This window comes from Suricata suricatta, chromosome 6 (genome assembly GCF_006229205.1).
Source record: "Suricata suricatta isolate VVHF042 chromosome 6, meerkat_22Aug2017_6uvM2_HiC, whole genome shotgun sequence".
Classification (NCBI taxonomy): Eukaryota; Metazoa; Chordata; class Mammalia; order Carnivora; family Herpestidae; genus Suricata; species Suricata suricatta.
The window spans coordinates 29,020,311-29,043,507 of NC_043705.1; the positions used below are offsets into that span (position 1 = coordinate 29,020,311).

General features: G+C 40.3%; 1 protein-coding gene across 5 annotated transcripts in view; it reads right to left on the bottom strand.

The window, feature by feature from the left end:
- ETF1 (eukaryotic translation termination factor 1) overlaps nt 1–14,918 on the bottom strand; it is a 32,370-nt gene extending 17,452 nt beyond the window's left edge. Inside the window, exons 1-2 of one of the 5 annotated variants that reach the window (XM_029941991.1) lie at nt 14,780–14,918; nt 14,517–14,640 (exon numbers count right to left, since the gene is read on the bottom strand). In XM_029941991.1, the coding sequence (XP_029797851.1) occupies nt 14,517–14,602 (86 nt within the window). In that variant the 5' untranslated portion in view covers nt 14,603–14,640; nt 14,780–14,918. Of the gene's footprint in view, nt 1–9,014; nt 9,036–14,389; nt 14,488–14,516; nt 14,641–14,779 lie in introns of those variants that run through there. The other 4 variants (XM_029941990.1, XM_029941992.1, XM_029941994.1 and 1 more) reach the window with 4 other exon arrangements.
- Nucleotides 14,919–23,197: the final 8,279 nt, after the last annotated feature.

Sequence of the window (23,197 nt, forward strand, 5' to 3'; positions counted from 1 at the left end):
TCTTTAAGAAGGTTACTTCCTAAGATTCTTACAGATCATGGCTTAAAGTTTCTGACAAATTAAACTGTTAGGAGTATTTATTAGTGTCACGTGGAAAAGAGTATGGGCTCTCTTTAGACAAATTAGGAAGACTCAAAAATGCCTTAATGTTTTCCTTATTGAGCTTGCATTAATTTCACAGTAACCCAATAGGCCAACACACCAACTTTAATAGCAGAATTTCATATATCCAGTGTCCAATTGAATCTGGCAAGAAAAATGGGTACAACATCAAGTCGAATGGGCTTAGTGAGGGGGAACAACAATAAAATTAGAGAAAACTTCTACCCACAGGTATTTGAAATATAAAACTGTCTGGAAAAATATTTTCATTCAGTAAAATTAATCCACAAATTTGTTTTTCCCCAGTATTAATGTTGGAAAGGGACTTCATTTACAAAGCCCTCGGTTCTCTTGTCAGACAAGTTTTCTCTATAAGCAGACAAGCTGCCTATCTAGCCCTTCCAACTATCAAAATAGTTATGTTGATTATCAGCTTTTAAACATTTTTTTTTTTTTTGGAGAGACAGAGAAAGCAGGGGGGGGGTCAGAGAGAGGGAGACACAGAATCCGAAACGGGCTCCAGGTTCTGAGCTAGCCGCCAGTACAGAGCCCAAGGCGAGGCTTCACCACACGAACCACGAGATCATGACCTGAGCCAAAGCCAGATGCTTAACTGAGTGAGCCACCCAGGCGCCACTATCAGCTTATTTTCTATCTCTGAAACTGGCACTGTTTCTGTTGGGGTTTCTATTTAAGACTCAGAAGGCCAGTTCATAACCTCTGCAGCACTTTCCTCAATGAACTACAAGTTTGATCGGTGACAAATGACAGTATCTGGTATGGTATGTCCTCTGCTGCCACCCCTTGGGGAGGGGAACAAGTATTCTAGCCAAACCAGAGAAGCAAGCAAATTTATGAGGGGCAGCTTTACTTGGCATCACAAACACAATTAAAATGACCATAAAACAAACCCACTTCAGGACAATTCCTTGCTCATGCACACACAAACACACATCAAGCCAAGTTATCACTCTCTAAAATGTTTTTCATTTTAATTTTCAAACACAACCACATAAAAGGAATTTGTCTAAACCAAGACAAAATGTCTAGAAATCAAAAATTCTACATACAATTCTACCTGTGGCCACATTCCAGTTTCTGAAGTAGATGGAAAAAGAATTCCCATATGAAAGAAACTGGTATCTTCTATTACAAAAAAAGAAAAATGCTTTTTACAGTCACTGAGTTTGTTGGATCCTATTTTTAAGCAACCAACTATAACAACTGCTTTTCTTTCAATAATTTATCTTGCTAGGTTTCTAAAAAGGAATTTCCCAAGAACTTTTCTGATAATTTACGGAGTTATGTCAAACACTAAAGGCTAAGGAGGAGAAGAGAAGTTTGCTTTCATAGGGGCTGGAAACGTTAGACACATAAATTTAACTTCAAACAAGGTCTCTGCTATAGTTGCCACCTACCTGTCTCTACACAGGGGCTGTCAATTTATGCACACACACAATAGGAAAATGTAGAAAATAGGGAAAAATGATGATGTATGAGTAGTTTTAATATGGGTTTTACTAGCTTGTGCTTATTTTCAGATTAATAATTCTCAAGAGAACATATGTCTCTACCCTACGAACTCTTGGAATCTTTAGGGACCAAAGGAGTTATTCCTCAAAAGGGCTCAGTTTTTAAAAGCTGACATGCTCTGATTTACAGAATAGTTTCCTAGGAGATGGAACTAGCAAAGAGGCAATCAGCAGGGAATGGAATGAGAAGGGGCTCCAAGGATAGCAGGGGTGAAGGCTCAGCTCAGGAAGTGAACAGGCAACAGACCCCAAATGATGGAAAATTTAAGGCTAAAGAGGATGCTGGGACAAATTCAATGAGCGAACCCAAAATGCCTGAAGGAAATCCTTAAAGCAAGATAATCATGCAGAGGACAAAGCAATGACCTTAAGATAAGCAGCTGTTTACTTTCCACTGCAGATAGGTTAAGAAGATAAGCATTCAGTAGGCAACTTTGCTGTTATAGCAAACAACCTTACAACCAACCTTACACTTATATCCATGTAACATTCTGGAGAAGAAAAAGTAGTGAAGACACTTGAGAATATTATCTTGCCATAGGTTTCCACTTAAGTAATTCAGAAATGTAGCTTGGAAAAAAAAAAGATTTCTCTCAAGTTGCTAAATCTGAAACATTACTTGAAAGTTAGCTTCTCCTTTATGTCTCTCTCTATCCTACGTGAAGGGGAGCACCTTAAGTTTTTGAATTAATTTCTATTAAGTGGATGGCCTCTATTTTAACATTTAAAGGCTACTTCATAGTATCTGAAAATTTATTAATGTTGGGTTTAACAGAAGCAGATTTAAGTTTTTCCAGGAAAGTTTCCAAACAAAATAACCGCTCATTTACCCCCAAGGCAAGCCAATCAAGGTCGTTAGACCAGTTTGTGTAAACACAAAAATAAAATCAAGGAAGCCGAATTTTTGAATTTTTCTTTTCGTTTTCCTTTCCTTTCAGAAAGATAAAACAGGGGAGGGTCAGAGAAAGGGGGGGGGGCAGAATCACAAGTAAACTCACAATCTGTGGAGCCGGACACAGGGTTCAAATCAAACCTGAGAACCATGAAATCATGACCTGAAGCCAAAATCATGAGTTGTACACTCAACTGACCTTGTGCTACCCCAGGCTCCCCAAGGAAGCTGAATATTTCATTTTAAAGTAACCTGAACAACAACCCACAGGGAAGAACAAGAAGTAAAACTCTCATCAAGGAGTTGCTGGCTACATACGCAAACTACAACCTTTTTAAATTTTAAGAGTTTTTATCTACTGGTCTGCTTTGTCACTATATCCTTTTTAAAAAATCAAAAGGCTCTCATTTAAGTGTTAGTGAATTATGAGGTACAACAATGATTCACATGCAGGTTGTAAAAACCGGGCAAAGCAAAACAGACAATACACAACACTGTGCCACATAGGGCTTCCAGGGGCTTCTTTCTGCTCTTAGATTCCTTCTTGTTCTCAGCCTTTTTGGGGCATTTCCCCTTATCAAAGAAGGGTTCATCAATGCTTTCAGATACTAACTTCTGAGAAACAAAATATTTGGGAGACAGAAGGAAGTAGTAGTTGTAAATAGACTAAATTCAGACAGTAAAGAAAACTAGACGAAACTCAGGAAGGAAGAGAATTTAAATAAAGAGCTGACTGCTTTTCCTTCCTCCAGTCTCAAATAGACTGGTTGAAGGAAAAGTTTCTCTCCCCAAGATGGCAGGTTATGATAGTGCTACCAGTTATTCATCAATGGTTTCATGAATCCTGAGCACCGTTAACACAGAAATATTTATAAGGTCACCTGAAGTACCAGGACTGAAATGTCTTTAATGAAGAAAATGCAAAGTAATCACAACAAAGCCTGGACTATGGGATGTGTGTTAACTTTAGGTCTCAGAATTCCAGCCTTTGGATTCAAGGTGCCTTCTGATGAATAACAGGCAAAAAAAAATCTAGGCACACTTTCATTTGTACAGATCTTATCAAAATCTTCATCAGTAACGCTCAAGAACATTTTAAAAAGGTAACTGGAAAAAAAGAAAAAAACCCATGTTTCCCAGTGACCTAGTTGCATGAGAACCCTGAATCCTTGGAGAACTTTCTAAAGGAGCAAAACAAAACAAATGCCCAGAATCAAAAAGACTTCCCCTACCTCCACACAGATTCCATGACTCCTGAATAGGGACAATGAGGGTGGTAGTGACTGTGATTAAGAGTGAGTCTCAGTTTTCAGAATGACTGATTCAAATAGAATCAATATCAATTCTGATGTGTAATTAGGGCCAAGAATCACTGGGTTTGGCCTGCTTTCTGAGACTTTAAGAAGGATCATCTTGGCCAGCTGAAGTGAGAGATTCTAGGACCTCATCTCCACCTAAAGAAGATAAACTCACAGAGCCCACCTTCAGGAGGTAAGATGCTGTCATTTAACCTACCTAGCAGCAATACAACCACAATGAATTGTCCAACTTTTCCCAGACGGAACACAATGTCCTGCCACCCATCTCACCACCCTTATATAACAGATCACTTTCAGGTTAGGAACAGGAACACTTTAGGGACTGCCTATTATACTTTGTAATTGGGATTTAGAGTATGAGCTCCCAAAGGAGCTTTCATCTCAATGTTTGATGATGGGTTGTGCCTAGGATATGGATGGCTTAAGGCTTCCCACCATCCCCTTTTCAAGCTCAAAAAACTCATTTTAAATCTCAGTCAAATCATTTCTGAGAATGAGTCGCCAAGCTAACCACATTATATAGATCACCAGCTGAAAAATCAAGGAGTTCCTCTCCAATTTGTGCTGCCTTTGTACTTTTCATTCACCATGAGGTTTCTATTTTTCTTTTACCAAACATACAAAACTAAGTTTAAACTTTGAGACTACAGCAATCTTTTTGACATGGGATTAATATGGGAACAGAGTAGGAGGTTGGTTAGGAGCACAGTTTTTTGGAAGATATTTTATTTTTAAGTAGTCTTTATATCCAATGTGGGGCTTGAACCCATGACCCCAAGATCAATAACCAACATGCTCTTCTATGTGAGACAACCAGGTGCCCCAGGAGCACAGACTAAACCTGTTTCTACTTTCTTTACAAGGTCAGGAGGATTCTATAATACAGGTGAAGTAACTAGCATGGATAGCAGATAGTAAGTGCTCATTAAAAAGTAACCAGATGGAACTGTAGCTCCCTGTACACTAGCACAGTTGAGGGGTGGGAGGATAAGTTAGGAGATGGTAACTTTTATCTTAATCTGAATAAATCCAGAGATAAAAGCTGACTTTGTGGTAGGCGGCAATTCTAAGATTTACCATTCTTAGATTACAGGATTTATCAAATCTTCTAACAGAACAAAAGAACCAAAACAAAAATGCAGTTCAAAATAGTACGGCCAGAGCAGTCAAGCAATTTTGTGACATTATAAGGAAGAAAAACAGAAACCCTTTCCCCTCTAAAAATTTAAATAGTTTTATTATATAAATGCTTAAGTAGCCTTATTCTACAGCTGTGTCATGGGCTCGTGTTATCTTGATAATAATTTGATGTAACACAGAGTCAGTCACTTCAAAGATCTAACCCCTCTTTCTCTTTCATCAAGTACCAGTGAAATAATGTTGCTTACACTAGGTCTATAGAAGCTTCTTAAGGGCACAAATCATTTTAGCACATGAATTTGATGAATAAATGATTAATTCTTAACATCAGAAAGAGGATCTTCTATATTTGGTTTCCTCTAAACAAATACCAGAGATTTATTCTAAACTACCATGTAAAAATTTACTAATCTTTGGAGAGGAACATTGCCTAGGACTAAGAATCCCAGCTTTGCTAAAAACCCCAAATCATTCCGTTAGTCTTTAAATATAGCAAAACCAATACTTCCAAAGTGTGTTCTTTTGCTTAATTTTGTTCATCCTGAACTTGATGTTCTGGCGCCCATTATCTATGAGGCAGATTGGAGGTGGATGGGTCTGCCTTTTATGAAGAGCTCAGAGAATACCAAACTAGGAGGGAGGATTCTACTACTGTTCCAAAGACTAAACAGAATTATCTGATATTGGTTTATGCAATTGACCTTAGGGTCAGAAGCCATTACCGGATGGGACAAAGTCTAAGATCTGAATATACTGAGACATTAAAGCAGTTTCTAACAGAGAAGAGAATAACTCACATGTCCCAAAATTTTCCAGCAGAAAGTTTACAAAGGTCATTTTAGTATTTTATCCTCAAAAGCATTACAATTACTTAGTCACCCCGCCCAAATGTATGTATCTGATGGAGTATTATTTTTTTCTACAATTACAGGCATTTATTTGGCCTTAGAAAGAAAAATATTAACAACTTCACAAAGTTAACCTAGTGGAATCTTCCACCAGGGTAGAGCAGAAGCTGGAAAATTTCTCTAGTATTCTCATATCAAGGCAAAGCCTAGAGATATTAATCACAGCCAGCATTAGGCACCGGTGTTCTACATGGGATCCTAGAAATGAGAGTTCACCTGATGTTTCTTTACCATCACTGTAAATACTTTTCACATAAAACAAAAGCCACTGCCTTCTTGTTACTGTTCTAATACCCAAAACAAAATTCTGGAAAAGGATTTAAAATCAAGTTACTTCCCTCACCAGCAATGCTCATTAAGAGTAAATATGTTTGGTATTCAAGTTCTTTCTTGGGTAGATTTGCAAATAGCATGTCTGTTTTCCTTTTATCTTTGTTCCTGGGTCTCAGGACACCTGCTCCCTCTAGTAAAATGGAGATCTCCTTGGACAAAAGTCTTCCTTTCCCAGAAACATGAAAAATGTTTCTATTTAGCAAATAAATCCCAATCAAAGAGCAAGGCAGCACGATAGAATAGGATCACAGGCCTTGAAACCAGGAAAATAGGAACAGAAAATCCACCAGTGCCTCTTAACTAGGGTATGGTGTGATGTTAGGCAAGCTACTTACTCTTTATTTCAATCTTTTCATCCATGAAATGGTAATAGTAGCTTCCTCACAGCTGCTGTGAGGAGCCAAAATGTATTCTATTCAACTCATCTTTAGAAAACTAGTTTTATTAAAACATCTCAGCTATGAACCTCTAACCCTGTCTTCCCTGAGGATTCTCCTTGCTTAGGTGGAGTCATTGAGGCCAGAAGATGCCAGAAAATAGGGGTAGCCAAGAAAAGAATATTCTTTTCTGGTAAAATCTAAAAACATCCAGAGGTACTAAGGATTTAATGTTTGGAGATCAGCACTTTTCATTACTTGCAAACAAAAGTTTATTTAGGTTGAAGGCAAACTGTTGGGACTGTCTTACGCTCTGTCATGCCAACTTTACAAACAAGGCACACATGCACAAATGCTCTGCGCTATTTCAATACCCTGACAGCTCACCAACCATCAACCAACACAAAGCTCTTGGATCTAATTTTAGGCTAGCTGGCTTTCAATCAAGAATGAATTTCAATTACAATTTCAAAGCTGCAGATCAGTTACAGCTCCACTCCATCACTGTATCTAAGGTACTGTATCAGCCAAGTAATACCCAAGGTAACATTCTATGACAATACGTCCCTTGCCTAGGAAATTTGGCTGAGTAGTTATACAACCTCTTTTGGTTTCTGATAATGTCCAACACCTCACTGTAGACCCTAATCATCTGCTTACATAAGCACACCCCCTCTTCAACATGTACTGTGTTATTCTGTACTTACTAACATGATCTGGAAATGGTTCATATTCAGGGTTGTGTGTCACACCATGTTCTCACTGCATTACACATCTCTCTCAAAATGTCAGTGTCCAACTTATAGATATTTAAGTTTGTAAGCAAACTGGTTAGTAATAAAAATGCATTTGTGGGCTTCAATTTTTATGTATCTAGAATTCTAGATGTGAGTTTGGAGAAATATCTAATTTAGAGGGCCACAAACCAGGCAGGGAAAAAATCGTTTGTTTTGACTAGGATCATTCTTCAAAAGGAGACCTTAAAGGATCAAATGAAAATGTGAAAGCAGAAGAGCACAGGCCCAATATCCTCAAGTTATCTGCATGACAAGAGGCAGTTTTCAGGAGTGTGAAGATGTCAAGTCTTCTGAACTGGATAGGAAGGGGAAAAGACAAAGCATACACTGGGAAACTTCATGGTTGAAAATTACTGTTAATCATATATGAATTAAGGAGACTGAAAGAGAAAGGCCTGTATTAAAGCATAGAAAACGTGATCAATGTATAATGTATAAGAATCAAATCTGTTTTCATCTTTGTATCTGTAAGAGAATAATGAAATTATGAGTAGTAAATTCTGTTTTGGGAGAGGAAAAGCAAAAAATTATTTCTCTTAATTTTCATTCACTGATATTCAAAGAAAGAAGACATAGCTGTTCAGAAAGTGACAAAAATAAGAAACAAGGGAAGTTTCCATTAATACACAGCAGGCAAAGGTTTAAAGTGTGTCTAGTGGCATTAGGTATAGCTGTTATCAAAGGAAACTTTATGCTCTTTTGAGCAAAGTACCCACAAGAAACATCATAATTTCCAACCATCTGGAAAGAGCCTTGAAGCCCTCAGATCCCTTCTCCCCCTCATTAAAGTAACAGGTTACTAAGGGGCACCTGGGTGGCTCAGTAGGTGAGCAGCCGACTTCGGCTCAGGTCATGACCTCACACTTTGTGGGTTTAAGCCCCCCATCAGTCTCTGTGCAGATAGCTCAGAGCCTAGAGCCTGCTTTGGATTCTGTGTTGCCCTCTCTTTTTGTCTCTCCCCTGTTCCTGCACTATGGCATCAAAAATAAACAAACATTAAACAAAAATGAAATAGATAAAAGGACACTGAAGAATTAAGACACCTATAGAATATATCCTACAGGGGTGCCTGGGTGGTTCGGTCGGTTAAGCAGCTGACTTTGACTCAGGTCATGATCTGGCAGTTTGTGAGTTCGAGCCCTACATCAGTCAGGCTCTGTGCTGACAGCTTAGAGCCTGGAGCCTGCTTCAGAGTCTGTCTCCTCTCTCTGCCCCTGGTCACGCTCTGTTTCTCAAAAATAAACAAACATTAAAAAAAAAAAAAAAAAGGAATGTATCCTACAAAAAGGTTCTATTCTAAGATCCATGGAGAATATGCCAGACTCTGAAGAAATTTCTGCTGTTCAAAATCTGTTAGTTCCAGCAATGGGTCTAGGGAAAAGAGGCAGATTTCTCCTTCGGACTCTTCCAGCCCTGCTCCAAAGCTTATTGAAGTCTTCTCACAACAGTGCAGCACAAGGGGTCACAATGAGCACACCCTCAAACCCCAAGCTTTTAAGAAAAAGAGACCTCTGCCAAAAAGGGTCCAACTGGTGTGTGTGTGTGTAGGGGGACACCTATAACCCACACTGCATTTGGCCTTAAAAATTACTCTAATTAGACACTTCTGCTTACCTAGCAGTGTGTTTGTAGTAAGCCTTCCTTTCCTGGAAGGATAAGTACATCTGCTATTACAATGAGAAGTCCGTCAAGAATTGAAATTCAAAGACAGTAATTGTTCATTAGGTTCACAGTGCACAGAACATTATCTCTGAATACAACTGGCTGTTAGAACGAGTTCTGAATTGAGGCAAACAACCTATGACACTTAGGAGTGCATGAAGGCTACCACACCCTAACAAATTATCTTCTCTCCTTTTCTTCCCTTCAGTACCTCTCTTCTATCTTTATATTCTCATGGCTCAGACCTTTGGTGGCATTTGTATCCTGACCTGAGTAAGACACCACCAAGACCTCTGTCTGTAGTTGTAATTTGGTCTACGTTCATCTTTTCTCAAGAAATTAAAAACATTCTAATTCTTGACTTGTCTTGGAGGTGGGGGGTTGTGCCCAGAAGAGAAAACAAAACAAAACAAAACAACTAAACCCTCTTTAAATGTCTGAATGTTCTGGTATCGCTTTTATTATAACCAGCCCTATAAAGATATGAAGAACTTAACTTGATTCAAATTATATTCATAGCCTGTCCAAATTATATGTCTGTAAGGTTAAAAAGAACCCTATTCAACAGTCTCACAAAATTATTTTTAATCCAACATAATGTGAGGAATTCTGTAAAGATTAAAAAAAAAAGGGTTATGTGGCATAAGAAACATATGTGGTCTTTGTCCATAGATTTTGACAAAGATCCTGAAACCCTTAGAATTTACTGGGTGATAGGAGGGTTTTGTTACTATTAAGGAATCTCTAAGGAGAACACCAAACTGTATTAATAATGAGGTGACTTAGGGTGGGTCCCCTGGATAGCCTCAGAATGGGGCCAGAGTCACCAGAAAGACCAGGTAACTACCTGAGGGTTTGAACTTTCAGCTCTCTCCAAAGACCTGTGGGTACGGTTTGGGGCATGGAAGGAGGGACAGTCTGCAGATTAAGTTTTATAAACTCTTGAACAAGATTTAGTGAACTTCTGGGTTGGGTAACCCAGGATGTAGGCCCCAAATCTACAGGGACAGAAGCTCCTGTACTCAGAAGTTTCTGGACCTAAGTACTCATTTGTATCCTTTATAATAAATCAGTAAATGGGAGTAAAGTCTTTCCCTAAGTTCTGTGAGCCATTCTAGCGAATCATTAAGCTCCCAATTTAAAGCCTGTAGGTCAGAAGGAGGGGAAACCCAGACTTACCACAAATGGAGGCAGTCTTGTGGGAATGAACACTTTACCTTATGGGATCAGATGATAAGTTTATGTCATACTAGAATTAAACTGTAGGACACTCAGCTGTTTTCCTCTAAGACCTGGAGAAATGCTTGATGTGGGACTCCCGTCCCAATTTGGTTTCATAACTACTTAGAGTAGAGCAGAAAAGAATTTCTATTTTGGGAAAGAAAAGACAGTCATGTATATAGCCAAATTATTTCTATTTCCTTCAAAGTCAAAATATCTACAGATGTTAACTAAACGGGAAGATTTAAAAATGACCAAAGACCACCACAGAAGACCCAATAAAGTTTACAAACTGTGCAGATCTTCAAACATGGGTTATTTGAGCCTTCTTTACTTCTGAAATATACAGGTTTCCTCATCAAGGTAAGTGAAGAAATATTCTATTCTAACACCTATAGATGCAACTTTGCCCAAATTAACCTTGTCTATCACATGTACCATTGTCCTTGGCTAGAACAGGCTCTGGCAATGGTTTTATTACCTGAAAACTATAAAGCTTCCATCCTTATTTCTGGGGCTACTTTTTGCCAGTCAGAAAACATAAGGAAAAAAAGGACCCCCCTCCCATTTCCCATCTACCTTTCTTGTATGTATTTCACCTGTTTTAGCTCCTTACCCAGAATACCCACAACCACAGTTCCATTCACATGACTCTAGTTCCAGTTTTGGCCCACATACACATTTGTCCTCATTAAGCCAACGGTGGAGTCATAAACCAAGAGAACTTCCACTAACTTTAAGTGGCCTATGTATACCAAAAGAAGTGGCATGTTATTTCACTAACACACACAGAAACTAACATTTAAGTATACTTATATACTTAATGAGATTTAATAGTCTCATACTAAATATGTTTCAGCTAACTTTAAGTTATATGAGTAATATTTCTTTCAATTCAGAAAATTAAGTATGATGCAGGCTATAAAAGACTCCAGGCCAAGTTCCCTATTTTAGTCATTTTGGCTCTTATAAATGCTCTTCCACAGATACGACAATATTAAAAGTCGGTTTTAGCTGAGATTACAATTTGAGTTAATCCAGCCTTATATTTTTTGAAAACACTTAAATATACCCATTGCACTGTGTAATACAATGTTTCAAGTCCTGGGCTCTGCTATACTTTAGAGACCAAGTTATTTAACCTCTCAGCCTCAGTTGCCCTGGCTATCCAAAGGGGTCAATACTTTTTGCAAGGATTAAATGAAATAGGATACTGCTAAACAGTGTCTAGAACATACTAAGTACTTAATAAATTTTGTGCTTAGAAACTTCATTCTGCTCAGATGTACTTAATTAGTCCATTTCAAAGTGGTACCCGGGGCGCCTGAGTGACCGTCGATTGGGTGTCTGACTTCGGGCTCAGGTCAAGATCTCACGGTTGGTGGGTTCAAGCCTCACATTGGGCTCTGTGCTGACAGATTGCTCGGAGCCTGGAGCCTGCTTCAGATTCTGGGTCTCCTTCTCTCTCTGTCCTTCCCGCTCATGCTGTGTCTCACTCTTATCTCTCAAAAAATAAACGTTAAAAAAAAAAATGAAGTGGTTCCCTTTTAAAGCTAAATATGGGTGATATTATCAAGAAATAATCACAAGTTGACTCAATTTCAAAATTACTCTTATCACAGCATACTTTATAGCTACTGTTAAAAAAAAAAAAACCAATCTGATTTTCATGCCCAGAATTCTACACTGCTTGAAGGAAAAAATTTGTTTTGAAAACAATTCTATTAATCCGCCACTAAGTTTCACCATCTAGTGCTAATAACCATGCTTGAACATGCTTGAACACCCCAGTTTTCTCCTTAAATCCACAGGCTGCCGCCCAACACCAATACACACAGATTCATTCTGTCATTCAGTATGTCTTTTAAATGTTACTATACTTCTCCTTAAAGTATTTTAGCATTACGAAAACATTTCTCTTTGTACATACACTAAGATCATCTGACTCAGACGTTAATATAATTCAGCCAAGAACAGGCAATCTTGCTATTCCTGAAAAGAAATTGGTATGTATGGGAAACTTCTGAGCCAAGCTGAATACTGTTGTTGACTCTTTACTGATACCCAGAGGTAATCAAGACATAAAATTTTCATAGGATCAATATGCAATCAAATCCTAAATAAAAGTGAAGTAGGCAATGATTATCAACCACATCATTTGTTTAAGGGAAGACTATCCCCACCTATTTGAGAAAGCTTAATCCTGATCTAAAATGTCCAAACTAACTTCATCACCAAAAGAAAAGTCCCTAAGAACCTCATTTTTGGTGAGCTTTAAACTTTGCTGAACTTTGCTTATCAAAGGGATAAAGCCTTTAAAAGCTTTAAAGAGCTAAAAGCTTCAAGTGGCTAGGTAACATGGCAAGTGATACATTTAAAAGTTAACTTCCTTCATCAAGCAGTAGAAAGGACTGCTGTTACTACACGCAGTGTTATTTTTAATGTTACTACACTCAAACAATAGAAAAATCATAATCTTTAATTTTAGACTTCTTCAGAGAATATAACATATGCAGGTTCTAATGTGTGAACCTGCCTCCAAATCAAAGTAGTAAGAGAACAAATCTACAGATCATATCCAACTTTGAACACTGCATTAACAATGCATAAAAGCCATACTCAATTAAAAATAACACAATAGAAGATCCTAGTGAAATGAAAGAACCTGGCTAATTCCTAGTAATGCATCAGACATAATGGGTCATGGCCTGTATCATATGCTCACACTTGGGGAATAATTATTCAATCTACCATATGGCACAGAACCATCTGGGTTCAAGTTCATGTAAGATTATTAAATAGGTCTAAATGTTTTATTAAATTCAAAGAAACAAACTTAAATAAAAAATAAGCTGCCACCTTCAGTTTGCATTATGGAAAGAGTTAGCAAAAGCCCAAGTCACTGAACTGTGCCAAACTCAAAGAAGCTTCATTTCAAGCAACCCATGTCACCAATTTAGTAAGAACAAAACAATGTCACAACCCACTGTTAACCCTATGCTTTTGGTGTAACTAAGTACACCTTATTTCATATAGTAACAATTAAAAGCTTGATTAATACTATCACTGTAAGTCAACCAATCCAGGACAAACCTGGACTAGAACCAATGTCCAATTCCAGTGCTGAAAACAAACTTTCAAAATGGCTTGGGGCAAGGAACTCTGCTATTCTAAGAATGCTCAAACATACGAATATGTAATGTTCCAAATGCTTTTTATGAGCCACTTCCTGTAACCAAAAAGTTCCTAAAACTGGGAAAAGAACAAAATAAAGTGAGAAAACGGGAATACCTCTGACACACCTTTCCCAAGTAATTCTTTGTTAACCTAAAAAGAGCATATACAGCCAGTTTCAATCTAACATTGCCATAATGCACCCCCACAAATATTACAAAAGGGGACTCAATGCCCACCTAATTCAGCTCTGAATTTCAACAAGAACTAGTACATCAGGCACTCTATCCCTGAAAGTTTCAGAGAGAGGCGGAAAACGACCCGGTTAACAGTGCACATCAACGGCCCCATAATCCGGATTTCTCCTGGATATACAGTCCCCGGCAACCAAAATGTCCCCTCTAGCGGACCCCGCATATGTTGGCATTTTCATTTTATAGGTGGACACTTTAACAGCTAAAACCAGGAAGCTCCGTAGGTAGGTAATTAGAGGACTTGGGGGAAGTCATCTGGGGAGAAGTGGAAGACCCAGAGATATCAGGGGAAGTAAAAAAGAGGTTGTCCCTGCCACGTCTTCTTCCTGTCCCATCCAAACTTCACCCACTCGAGTCTCAGAAAAACGGGAGGGGGAGGCCATTTTAATAAGACCTGGGCGAGAAACATGAAGGAAGAGAGGAAATCAGGGAAGGCGTTCAGTAAAGAAGGCCGACCCCTTTCTCCCAAAGTACCCGAAGAGGGTGGCAGCACCTGGAGTCGAAGAGGGAGGTGCTGGATTCAAGGGCCTAGGAGAGATTCAAAAGTAGCAATGGCCTCTCACGAGGGGGGTTAAGTAGTCCGAGCCCCGGGAGCGGGGCTCCTTACCCCGAAGCAGGGGAAGGACCCCGTCTCGGACTAACTGCACAGACCCTCGCCCCTGGGTCGGGGGCTACTACCCAGAGATCCAGAAGGCGGGAGTTGACTAGTGCCTGGTTCTCCTCATCCGGCCATGCGGCGCGGGGGCGGCCATCCTGAGGGGTCCGGGAACCAAGAGGGCACGGGGGGGCCAGACTCGGCGCTCACCCGCGGGCCGCCTCCAAGCTCTTGATGAGCTTCTTGATCTTCCAGATCTCCACGTTCCTGTCGGCAGCACTGGGGTCGTCCGCCATCTTCTCGCCTCCTCCTCCCTAGAGCGGCCCGGCGGGGCCCGGAGACACCAAGACCACAGAGTTAGCGCCGCCGCTGGGGCAGAGCGGCCCCCTTCCTTGCCACCCCGAGAGGCCCTCTTCGTCCCGCCCCGCGCAGCCCGCCGCGGCGGCCCCTGGCTTTTCCCTCCCTCGGCTTACCTAAGGGCCCAGTCCTGGGCGGCAGCGGCTGCTCCTCCCCGGCGGCGGCTCCGCGGCGGCAGCTCTGACGTAGGACACCGGCTCCTTCTCTCCAGGCAGCTGCATGTGTTGCAATCCGCTCACATGGGGCCTGTGACATCACTTCCTCCGCCAGAGGCTGAGTGGAAGTCGGCGGGCGGAAGGGAGGGGGCCGGTGCGGAAGAGGGTAAGCTCTGCGCGCGCCGCGACTTTCCATTGGCCCTCCATGCCGCGGCCTACAATGAGCCCGCTGATTGGCCACAGCTGGGGTCGCGCTGCCTGGTGAGGTAGAGCCCGGGACGGGGAAGTGCCGCCTTCCTTCCGGTCCGGCTAGTCGAGTGGAGGAAGCGGGCGGAAGCCGGTGACTCTCGCGAGGATTTACTCGGCTCCCGGTCAGCCTTTATTGGTTTTTTTTTTTTAAAGGGCGAGGTGGAAGGCTCGTTGTCTTTTCGGTCCTTGATTCGTGATTGGAATGGGCGTCTGAAGATCTGCGACGTGCAGCTAGCCTCTTGTGCTGGGACGCGCGACTTGAATTTCCTCTGAGAAGTCTGAAAGATACTCCTTAGGCTTCGTGGTTTCATAGCTGACGAAGTGCTTCGGCCGACGTGCGTCACTCCTGCGCGGACTAGTGTTCAGGCTCCCAGCCTGGGTGTCCGGATTAGGAGACTTTGCCCGGGTGTACCGTGTGCCCGCCACCCGCAAGGCCAGGAAGCAGGTTCCAGCTCGTTTCAGTGCTAGGATGGATTCATTTTGGACTTCGAACTTTGTGGGGGCGGGAGGGGAAAGCCGGGGTTGTGGAAGGTTGGAAACCTTGAAGTATCTGATTTTGGTCCGAGCTTTTTGGGGAGAGTGTTGAAGCAAAATGGGTAACTGTGTAAGTTAGAACTTCATTTCTTTGAATTTGGGTTATTAGTTGCCTGTGTCCCTCTTCGCCTCAGTTGGATTTATCCAAATACTTGGGCCCGAGTTGTGTGCTAGATCCAGTTTACCTGAGGATGCTAAGGTGAACCAGGTAGAATAGTGCCTCCTTCGTGAAGCTTATAATTTCGTTGGGTTTATAACCATTTGTGAGTATGTATTTTGTATAATAATTGCCTTAATACGTAGTTACCTCGGGATGCCGTGAGAGTTAATAAAAGTGTGTGGGGGGGGAGCCTAATTTAGGAATGAACCCCAAAGAATGAGTAGGAGTTTGCCAGGAGGCAGCATAATATGTTCGAGTGACTGCAAAAAAGCCAATGTGCTGGAGCAAGATCAGGAATGGGGAAAATGGCTTGAGGAGGCAGAGGACAGATCATTTAGAGCCTTGAAAACCAGGTTTGGGAGTTTGGCTTTTTAAAAAAAAATTTTGTTAACGTTTATTGATTTTTGAGAGAAAGACAGGAGAGTGAGCGGGAGAGGGTCAGAGAGAGAGGGAGACACGGAATCAGAAGCAGGCTCCAGGCTCAGAGCTGTCGGCACAGAACCTGATACTGGGCTCTAACCCACGAACTGTGAGATCATGACCTGAGCCGAAGTCGGAGGCTTAACCGACTGAGCCCTCCAGGCACCCCGGAGTTTGGCTTTTCTATTGAGAACAATGGACAGCTTACAGGGTTTAGAGGTGGAAAATGACATGAAAGTGTAGTTTCACTTTTAAGAAGATGTTTCTGTTTGGATTGGGGAGAGTTGAAGTGGAAGCCTAGAGATCATTTTGGCTGCTCCAGTCATTCATGTGAAAGATAATTGTAGCTTACACTAGGGTGATCACAATGCAGATAGTAGTGAATGATATATGGGAGTCAGAGTGGATAGGACTGGATGATGAATTAGATGTGGAGAAAGCAAGAACGCTTCTAGAGTATGGAAATGGTTACATTTACTGAGATGGGAAAGATGAACAGCTTTTGGGGGATGATTGAAATTTTCCTCTTGGGCCTATTTAAGTTGGAGATGCTTTTGAGACATGCAAGAGGTGATGTCATGCAGGCAGTTTGATTTGTGTTGGTTTCTAATCCTTTTTGCATGTTATCTCAACTTTGCCCACACCAAAGGGGCTTGATCAGAATGACGCAGCTAGTTTACAGCTTCCAGAGTCTATGTTCTGTGTCCAGGCAGTGTGTTATGCAGCAGTTCCATTAGCTCTTTCTATAGGGTGAGGACACATTTCCTACAGGGCAAATGAGTCTTTCCCCCAGCAAATGAGTTCCCAGGGTGTAATCTCTTCTTTAGGTACCATTTTGTAATTGGCAGCATTGGCCTTTGTGCCTTTCACTATGTTTAGTAATGGACCTTCTTAAATAGTCATAAACATTGGTACTGATGAGGTATGTACCAGGTCCCAAGCTTTTCCCTACTTCATTCCCCTTGCCCCAATACCTGCTTTCCTCACTTGATTGCCTTGATGTACCTGACTTCATTTTTATGTTTACAGTATTGGTACAGGTCCATGTTTCATGGCTTTACAGGCTTTCTAGACCGCCTCACAGGCTTGCTTTTCTATGTGATTCATCCTGAAGTAAAATGGTAACATCTCAGAATTGCTGTTTTGTCAGCTTTTGAATTGTTCAAACTTGTAATTACTGAGATACATAACTTGTTTCTTAGAATATTCTAGTCCCAGGCAGTTTAACTGTAGCTCCCAGAGCTTACTTGCCTAGTTGGTGTAAATTCACCATCTCTGCATTTAGAATTAAAATAAGTGTCTTACAAGCAAATCCTGGTCTTGATCTCTAGCAGAAGAGATTTGAGAATGGAACAGATTTGAGAAAAGAATAGAATGCAATTATCTTCAGCAAAGAGGAGGCTTTTTTTGTTTTGTTTTGTTTTAGGTTTATTTATTTATTTTGAGAGAGAGGAGTAGGGGAACGGCAGAGGGGGGTGGGGACAGAGGATTCAAATCAGGCTCCATGCTGACAGCAGAGAGCCCAGTATGACCCTTGGACCATGAGATCATGGTCTGAGCCAAAGTTGGAAGCTTAACTCACTGAGCCACCCAGGCACCCTGGGTGCTTTTTAAATGCAACCAGGACCATCAGTGTCCAGGAAGAACCTCCTGCCATAGAGATACAGATTTTTTTCAAAATATAATCTTTTTAGGCCCAGGTTGTCCTTTTCTGAAGAATGAAAGATTTGTACTTGACCTCACACTATTTCTCCAGGTCTAATGTTAGATAAAAATTTGAATATTGGGGTATAGATGATATTCCTACTTAATGGGTGGAGGTGGGGAAGGGAAGGAGAGAGATGGATTGTTTTGATGTTCAAAACATCAGTAGCAACTTGAGACACAGTGGTGTTAGGTATGGAATAAGATAGTTGGTTGCTAACATGGAGGCCAGTGTTTTTTTTTTTAAGTTATTGTTTTATTTAGAGAGAGTGAGTGTGTGAGTAGGGGAGGGGCAGAGAGAGGGAAAGAGAATCCCACGCAGGCTCAGTGCTGTCAGTGTGGAGCCTGACTTGGGGCTTGATCTTTCCTGAGATCTTGCCCTGAGCAGAAACCAAGAGTCTGAAGCTTAACTGACTGATCGGTCCGTGTGTCCCATGGAGGCCAGTTTTAACAGTAGCCAAGGTGAAGAAAGCAGGGACAGAACGACTCTGGAAAGTTATTAAGAGCTGTATCCTTAGACTCTTCTGGAAGTCAGTAGGGTTGTTAAACGAAAGCCCTCTGGGGCTAGGTAGCTTTAGGGTTGAACCCTGACTTTGCTCCTTACCTTGGGCAAGTTATTTAAATCTTGCAGAATATGTTTTTTATTTCTAAAATGGAGATACTGCCTATTTTGTAGGACTGTTGTTGGTTTAAATGATTTGTGCAAAGTGCCTAGTACCATTTACAGTGCCCATGTTAACTGTGAATGTTCATTTTCTTTTTAGTTTCTTCCTAATTGGTTCTGTCCTCCATTGTTTTTGGTGTCCATCTTTTGACATGTTACACTACTTCTAGCAGAAAATGAAGTTGAAGTTGAGAGCCCAAAGGTAGAGCACGGCCGAATTACAATTCTTAAGGGAATTTTTTTTTTTCTCCTGGTGGAAAGAGGGAATCAGTAAAATGGTCTGTGGGATCTTTCCCCCTGTTTCAGTGGCTGTTTTGTTAATAATTGTTAGAAATTTGGAACACTGCACAGTTAGGAGTCTAAAATATTGGATATTTATATGGGGAAGGTTGTCTGAGTGCTGAGGGGAAATTGTGTTGGTTTAGGGCCTAAAAATGGGCCTTGGGGTGGTCAAGTCAGCATCTGCCAGTCATTGGATAATGTCTGCCTTTCCAGTCATTGTGGCCATGAGATCACAAGTGTGTTATTCTTTTGTGGCAAGTTTTTTATGTGATGTGTTTTTATTTAAATTTATTAAAAAATGTTTTTCTTTAATGTTTATTTTAAATATTATATATAGAGAGAGTGTGAGCAGGGGAGGGGCAGAGAGACAGGGAGACACAAATTCCAAAGCAGGCTCCATGCTCCAAGCTGTCAGCACAGAGCCCAGCACGGGGCTGGAACTCATGAACCTTGATCATGACCTGAGCAGAAGTTGGACGCCTAACCAATTAAGCCGCCCAGGTGCCCCTGAGTTGTTCTTGTTTTAAATGGAAACTATTCAGGTGCATTGAATAATTGATTTTTGAGAGCAAGAGAGAGAATCCCAAGCAGGCTCTATGCTGTCAGCGCAGAGCCTCATGCGGGGATCAGTCTCATGAACTGTGAGATCAAGAGCTGTGAACACAAAAACGAACTGAGCCACCCAGGTGCCCCAAGATTTTCTTTCTTCTTTTTTTTTTTTAAAGGAAAAAAAAAAACCTATTTCTATGCCTAAAAAAATACAAAAGTAGTTAAAAGTAATTTCTGGAGTAGGCTATCTTTGAAGTGCTTACAACTGCATGAAGTAGTTGAAGATCAGCAAAGCAATGTCTAGTCTGTCCTAAAGTTCCTGGATGTAGTTAAAGATAATAAATTTGAGGAATGCAGTTCCACACATTCCATTCTTAAATAAATGAAATCTTGGAGTAAGTAAAAACCAATGAAGACCTGAACCATAGTGGTGTAATATGAAACTCTTAAGATTTGTGTAAAGTGATAAAAGACGAAATTGCTTAACTGTGGAGTACACTGTGTGAACATGACTTGAAATGGTCAAGTGTAAAAAGTATCATTTACTCCCCTGTGATCACAGTGTGTAATGTAACCTCCTAGTGGAGTTTGGGACTACAACTAAGGAATGACAGCAGTTTCTTCTATAAATTACCAAACATCTGTATATTAATTTGTAGTCTTGTTAAATTAAGCAGACATTGACCATTATATTCTTTACCTTATAATGATTTCCAGCCTTAAGAAAAAAATACACATACAGGGTGCCTGGGTGGCTCTGTCAAGTCTCTGACTTTGGTTCAGGTCACGATCTTGTGGTTCATGAGTTTGAACCCTGCATCAGGCTCTCTGTCTGTATGGAGCATGCTTTGGATCCTGTCTCCGTCTCTCTGCCCCTCCCCCACTTCCTTTCTCTCATTCTCTCACTCTCTTTCAAAAATAAACGTTAAGGGGCGCTTGGGTGGCTCAGTCGGTTGAGCCTCCGACTTCGGCTCAGGTCAGATCTCACATTCGTGGGTTCGAGCCCCGCGTCAGGCTCTGTGCTGACAGCTAGCTCAGAGCCTGGAGCCTGCTTCTAGTTCTGTGTCTCCTTCTCTCTCTGCCCCTCCCCCTCTCATGCTCTCTCTCTGTATTAAAAATAAATAAAACATTTAAAAAAATTTAAAAATAAACGTTAAAAAAAATGGCACAGAGAACTCTTTCTCATTCCATTCTAGAATTATTTTTTAGAATCTCTTTTCCAAAGAACACTCATTAGCTGAAGTAGGTCTTCCCATAACATGAAAGAAGAGTTAGGAAGGTGAGATTGAGCAATCCCCTTCGATCATTTAGGGGGACGGTAAGTGCTTAATGTTTCCAGGGGTGGCTTTTTTTTTTTTTTTTGACTCAATAGACACTTGTAGAATAGTGAGACATGACAATCTTTTAGTTCAATTCCATAAATACTTACTGGATACCACCTTTTTTAAAAAACCAGGCTATGTCCGAATAAGTTTAGATATAGTGCAGTCCTTAGTCTTTTAAGAGGGAAAATATCAGTATAAAAAGAGAAGTAGCTTTACAGGACAGGCAGAAATGAACAAGATCAGAATGGAACACCTTTTTATATGAGTAAGAAAGGAAATTAACAAAGACTACAGGTTTTTTTTTTCGTGTATAAGTACCTGTAACATTGTAAGAGCAACTTTTCTTTATTGAGGTATAATTAACACATAACATTTTCAGATGTACAACATAATGACTCATTTTTTAGATATATTGTGAAATGATCGCCACAGTAAGTTCAGTTAAACCATAGTGAGTAGTTACCATTTTTTTCTTGTGATGAGAACTTTATCAATTACTCTTAGCAACTTACAAATATGCAGTATAGTAGTAACTATAGTTACCATGCTGTACATTTCATCCCCAAGACTTATTTTAAAATTTGAAGTTTTTAACTTTTGACCTCCATCACTTACATCAGCCACCCCCACCCTTCTCATCCCCTGGCATTTCTCACCTCTGCCTCTGGCAACCAGCAATCTGTTGTCTATATGTATGAGCTTGGTATTTTTTTTTTTTTTTAAAGATTCCATATATAAGTGAGATCATTCAGTATTTGCCTTTCTCCCACTTATTTGACTTAGCATAATGCCCTTGGGAACTGTCCATGTTATCACAAATGGCACGATATAATTCTTTTTCTATGGCTATATTTTATTGTGTATATATATTGTGTGTGTGTCAGACACACACACATCTTTGTGTGCATACTCATGCATCACTTATCTTCTTTATTCATCCATCATTTGACAATTAGGTTATTTCCAGATCTTAGCTATTGTTAATAATGCTGCAGTGAATGTGGGGATGCATGTATTTTGAATTATTTTCATTTTCTTTGGATAGATACCCAGAAATGGAATTGCTAGATTGTATGGTGGTTTTGTTTTTAATATTTGAGGAAACTCCATACTGTTTTCCATAGTAGCTGCATCAATGTACATTACTACCAACAGTGCACAAAGGCTCCCATTTCTCTACATCCTTGCACTTCTTGTCCTTTTGATAATAGCCATCTAACTGGTATGAGATAATATCCCATTGTTTTTGACTTGCATTTTCTTGATAATTAGTGATGTTGAGCACCTTTTCATGTACCTCTTGGCCATCTGTTACTGGAAAAATGTTCAAATTTTCTGCCCATTGTTTGGACTTTTTTTTTTTTTTTAATATTCAGCTGTATGAGTTTTTAATATATTTTGAATATTAACCCCTTTTCAATAGGTTGCCATTTCATTTTGTTAATTTCCTTTGGTTAATAAACTTTTTGGTTTGATGTAACCCCACTTGTGGTTTTGTTTGTTTTACTTTTGTTGACTTTGTTTTTGGTGTCAAAGCCAAAAATCAACAAGACCAGTGTCAGGGAGCTTACAATTTTCTAGGGGTTTTATGGTTTCTAGTCTTACATAGAAGTTTTTAATCCATTTGTTTTGATTTTTGTATAAGGTGTAAGATGGTCCAGTTTTCCCAACATCATTTATTGAAGAGACTGTTCTTGACTATGAGAATCTTGTCAAAAGAACTTAAGAGCCAATAGGAAGAGTTTCCACAGGTCAAAAATAGGACAATTCAAGCATCATTAAGAACTACAATGAATTGAAACAAAGAAGTTAAAAAAAATTGTATGCACTCACATGGGGAGCCTGGATGGCTCAATTGGTTGAGCATCCAACTCTCGGTTTTGACTCAGGTCAAGATCTCACGATTTCATGAATTCAAGCCCCGCATTGGGCTCTGGTGAGCGTTCAGAGGCTGCTTGGGATTGTCTCTCCCTCTCTGTCTTCCCCTCCCCAACTCATGCTGTCTCTGCCTCTCAAAATAAACAAACAAAAATTAAAAATCTATGGATCTCACAGTGACCCCTAAGAAACCTTATTTTCACCTTTGATTAATATTACAAAACCAACTCATTATAAAAGCAGTACATAAAGAATCCTTTTCTGTATGAACTGTACCTCAGGGTAACATGGTACTTAGGAGGGGAAGTTTCTCACTACAGAGGTATTCCAACTAAAAAGTGAAGAAAAGACGGGATAAGTATTAACTTGCAATGAAATCACAGAGATGTAGGCAATGATCACTGGCTGCTAACATCACAGAAGACTCAAGTAGAATTAAGTACCCTCAGATGGATGTATATACCAACTATTCACGTCAAGAAACTCAACTTGGGGGCATCTGGATGGCTCAGTCATTTAAGCATCTGATTCTTGATTCAGCTTGTCACAGTCTGTTTTTTGGAGTTCAGCCCCGTGTCAGGCTCTGCTACACTGACAGTGCAGAGCCTGTTAGG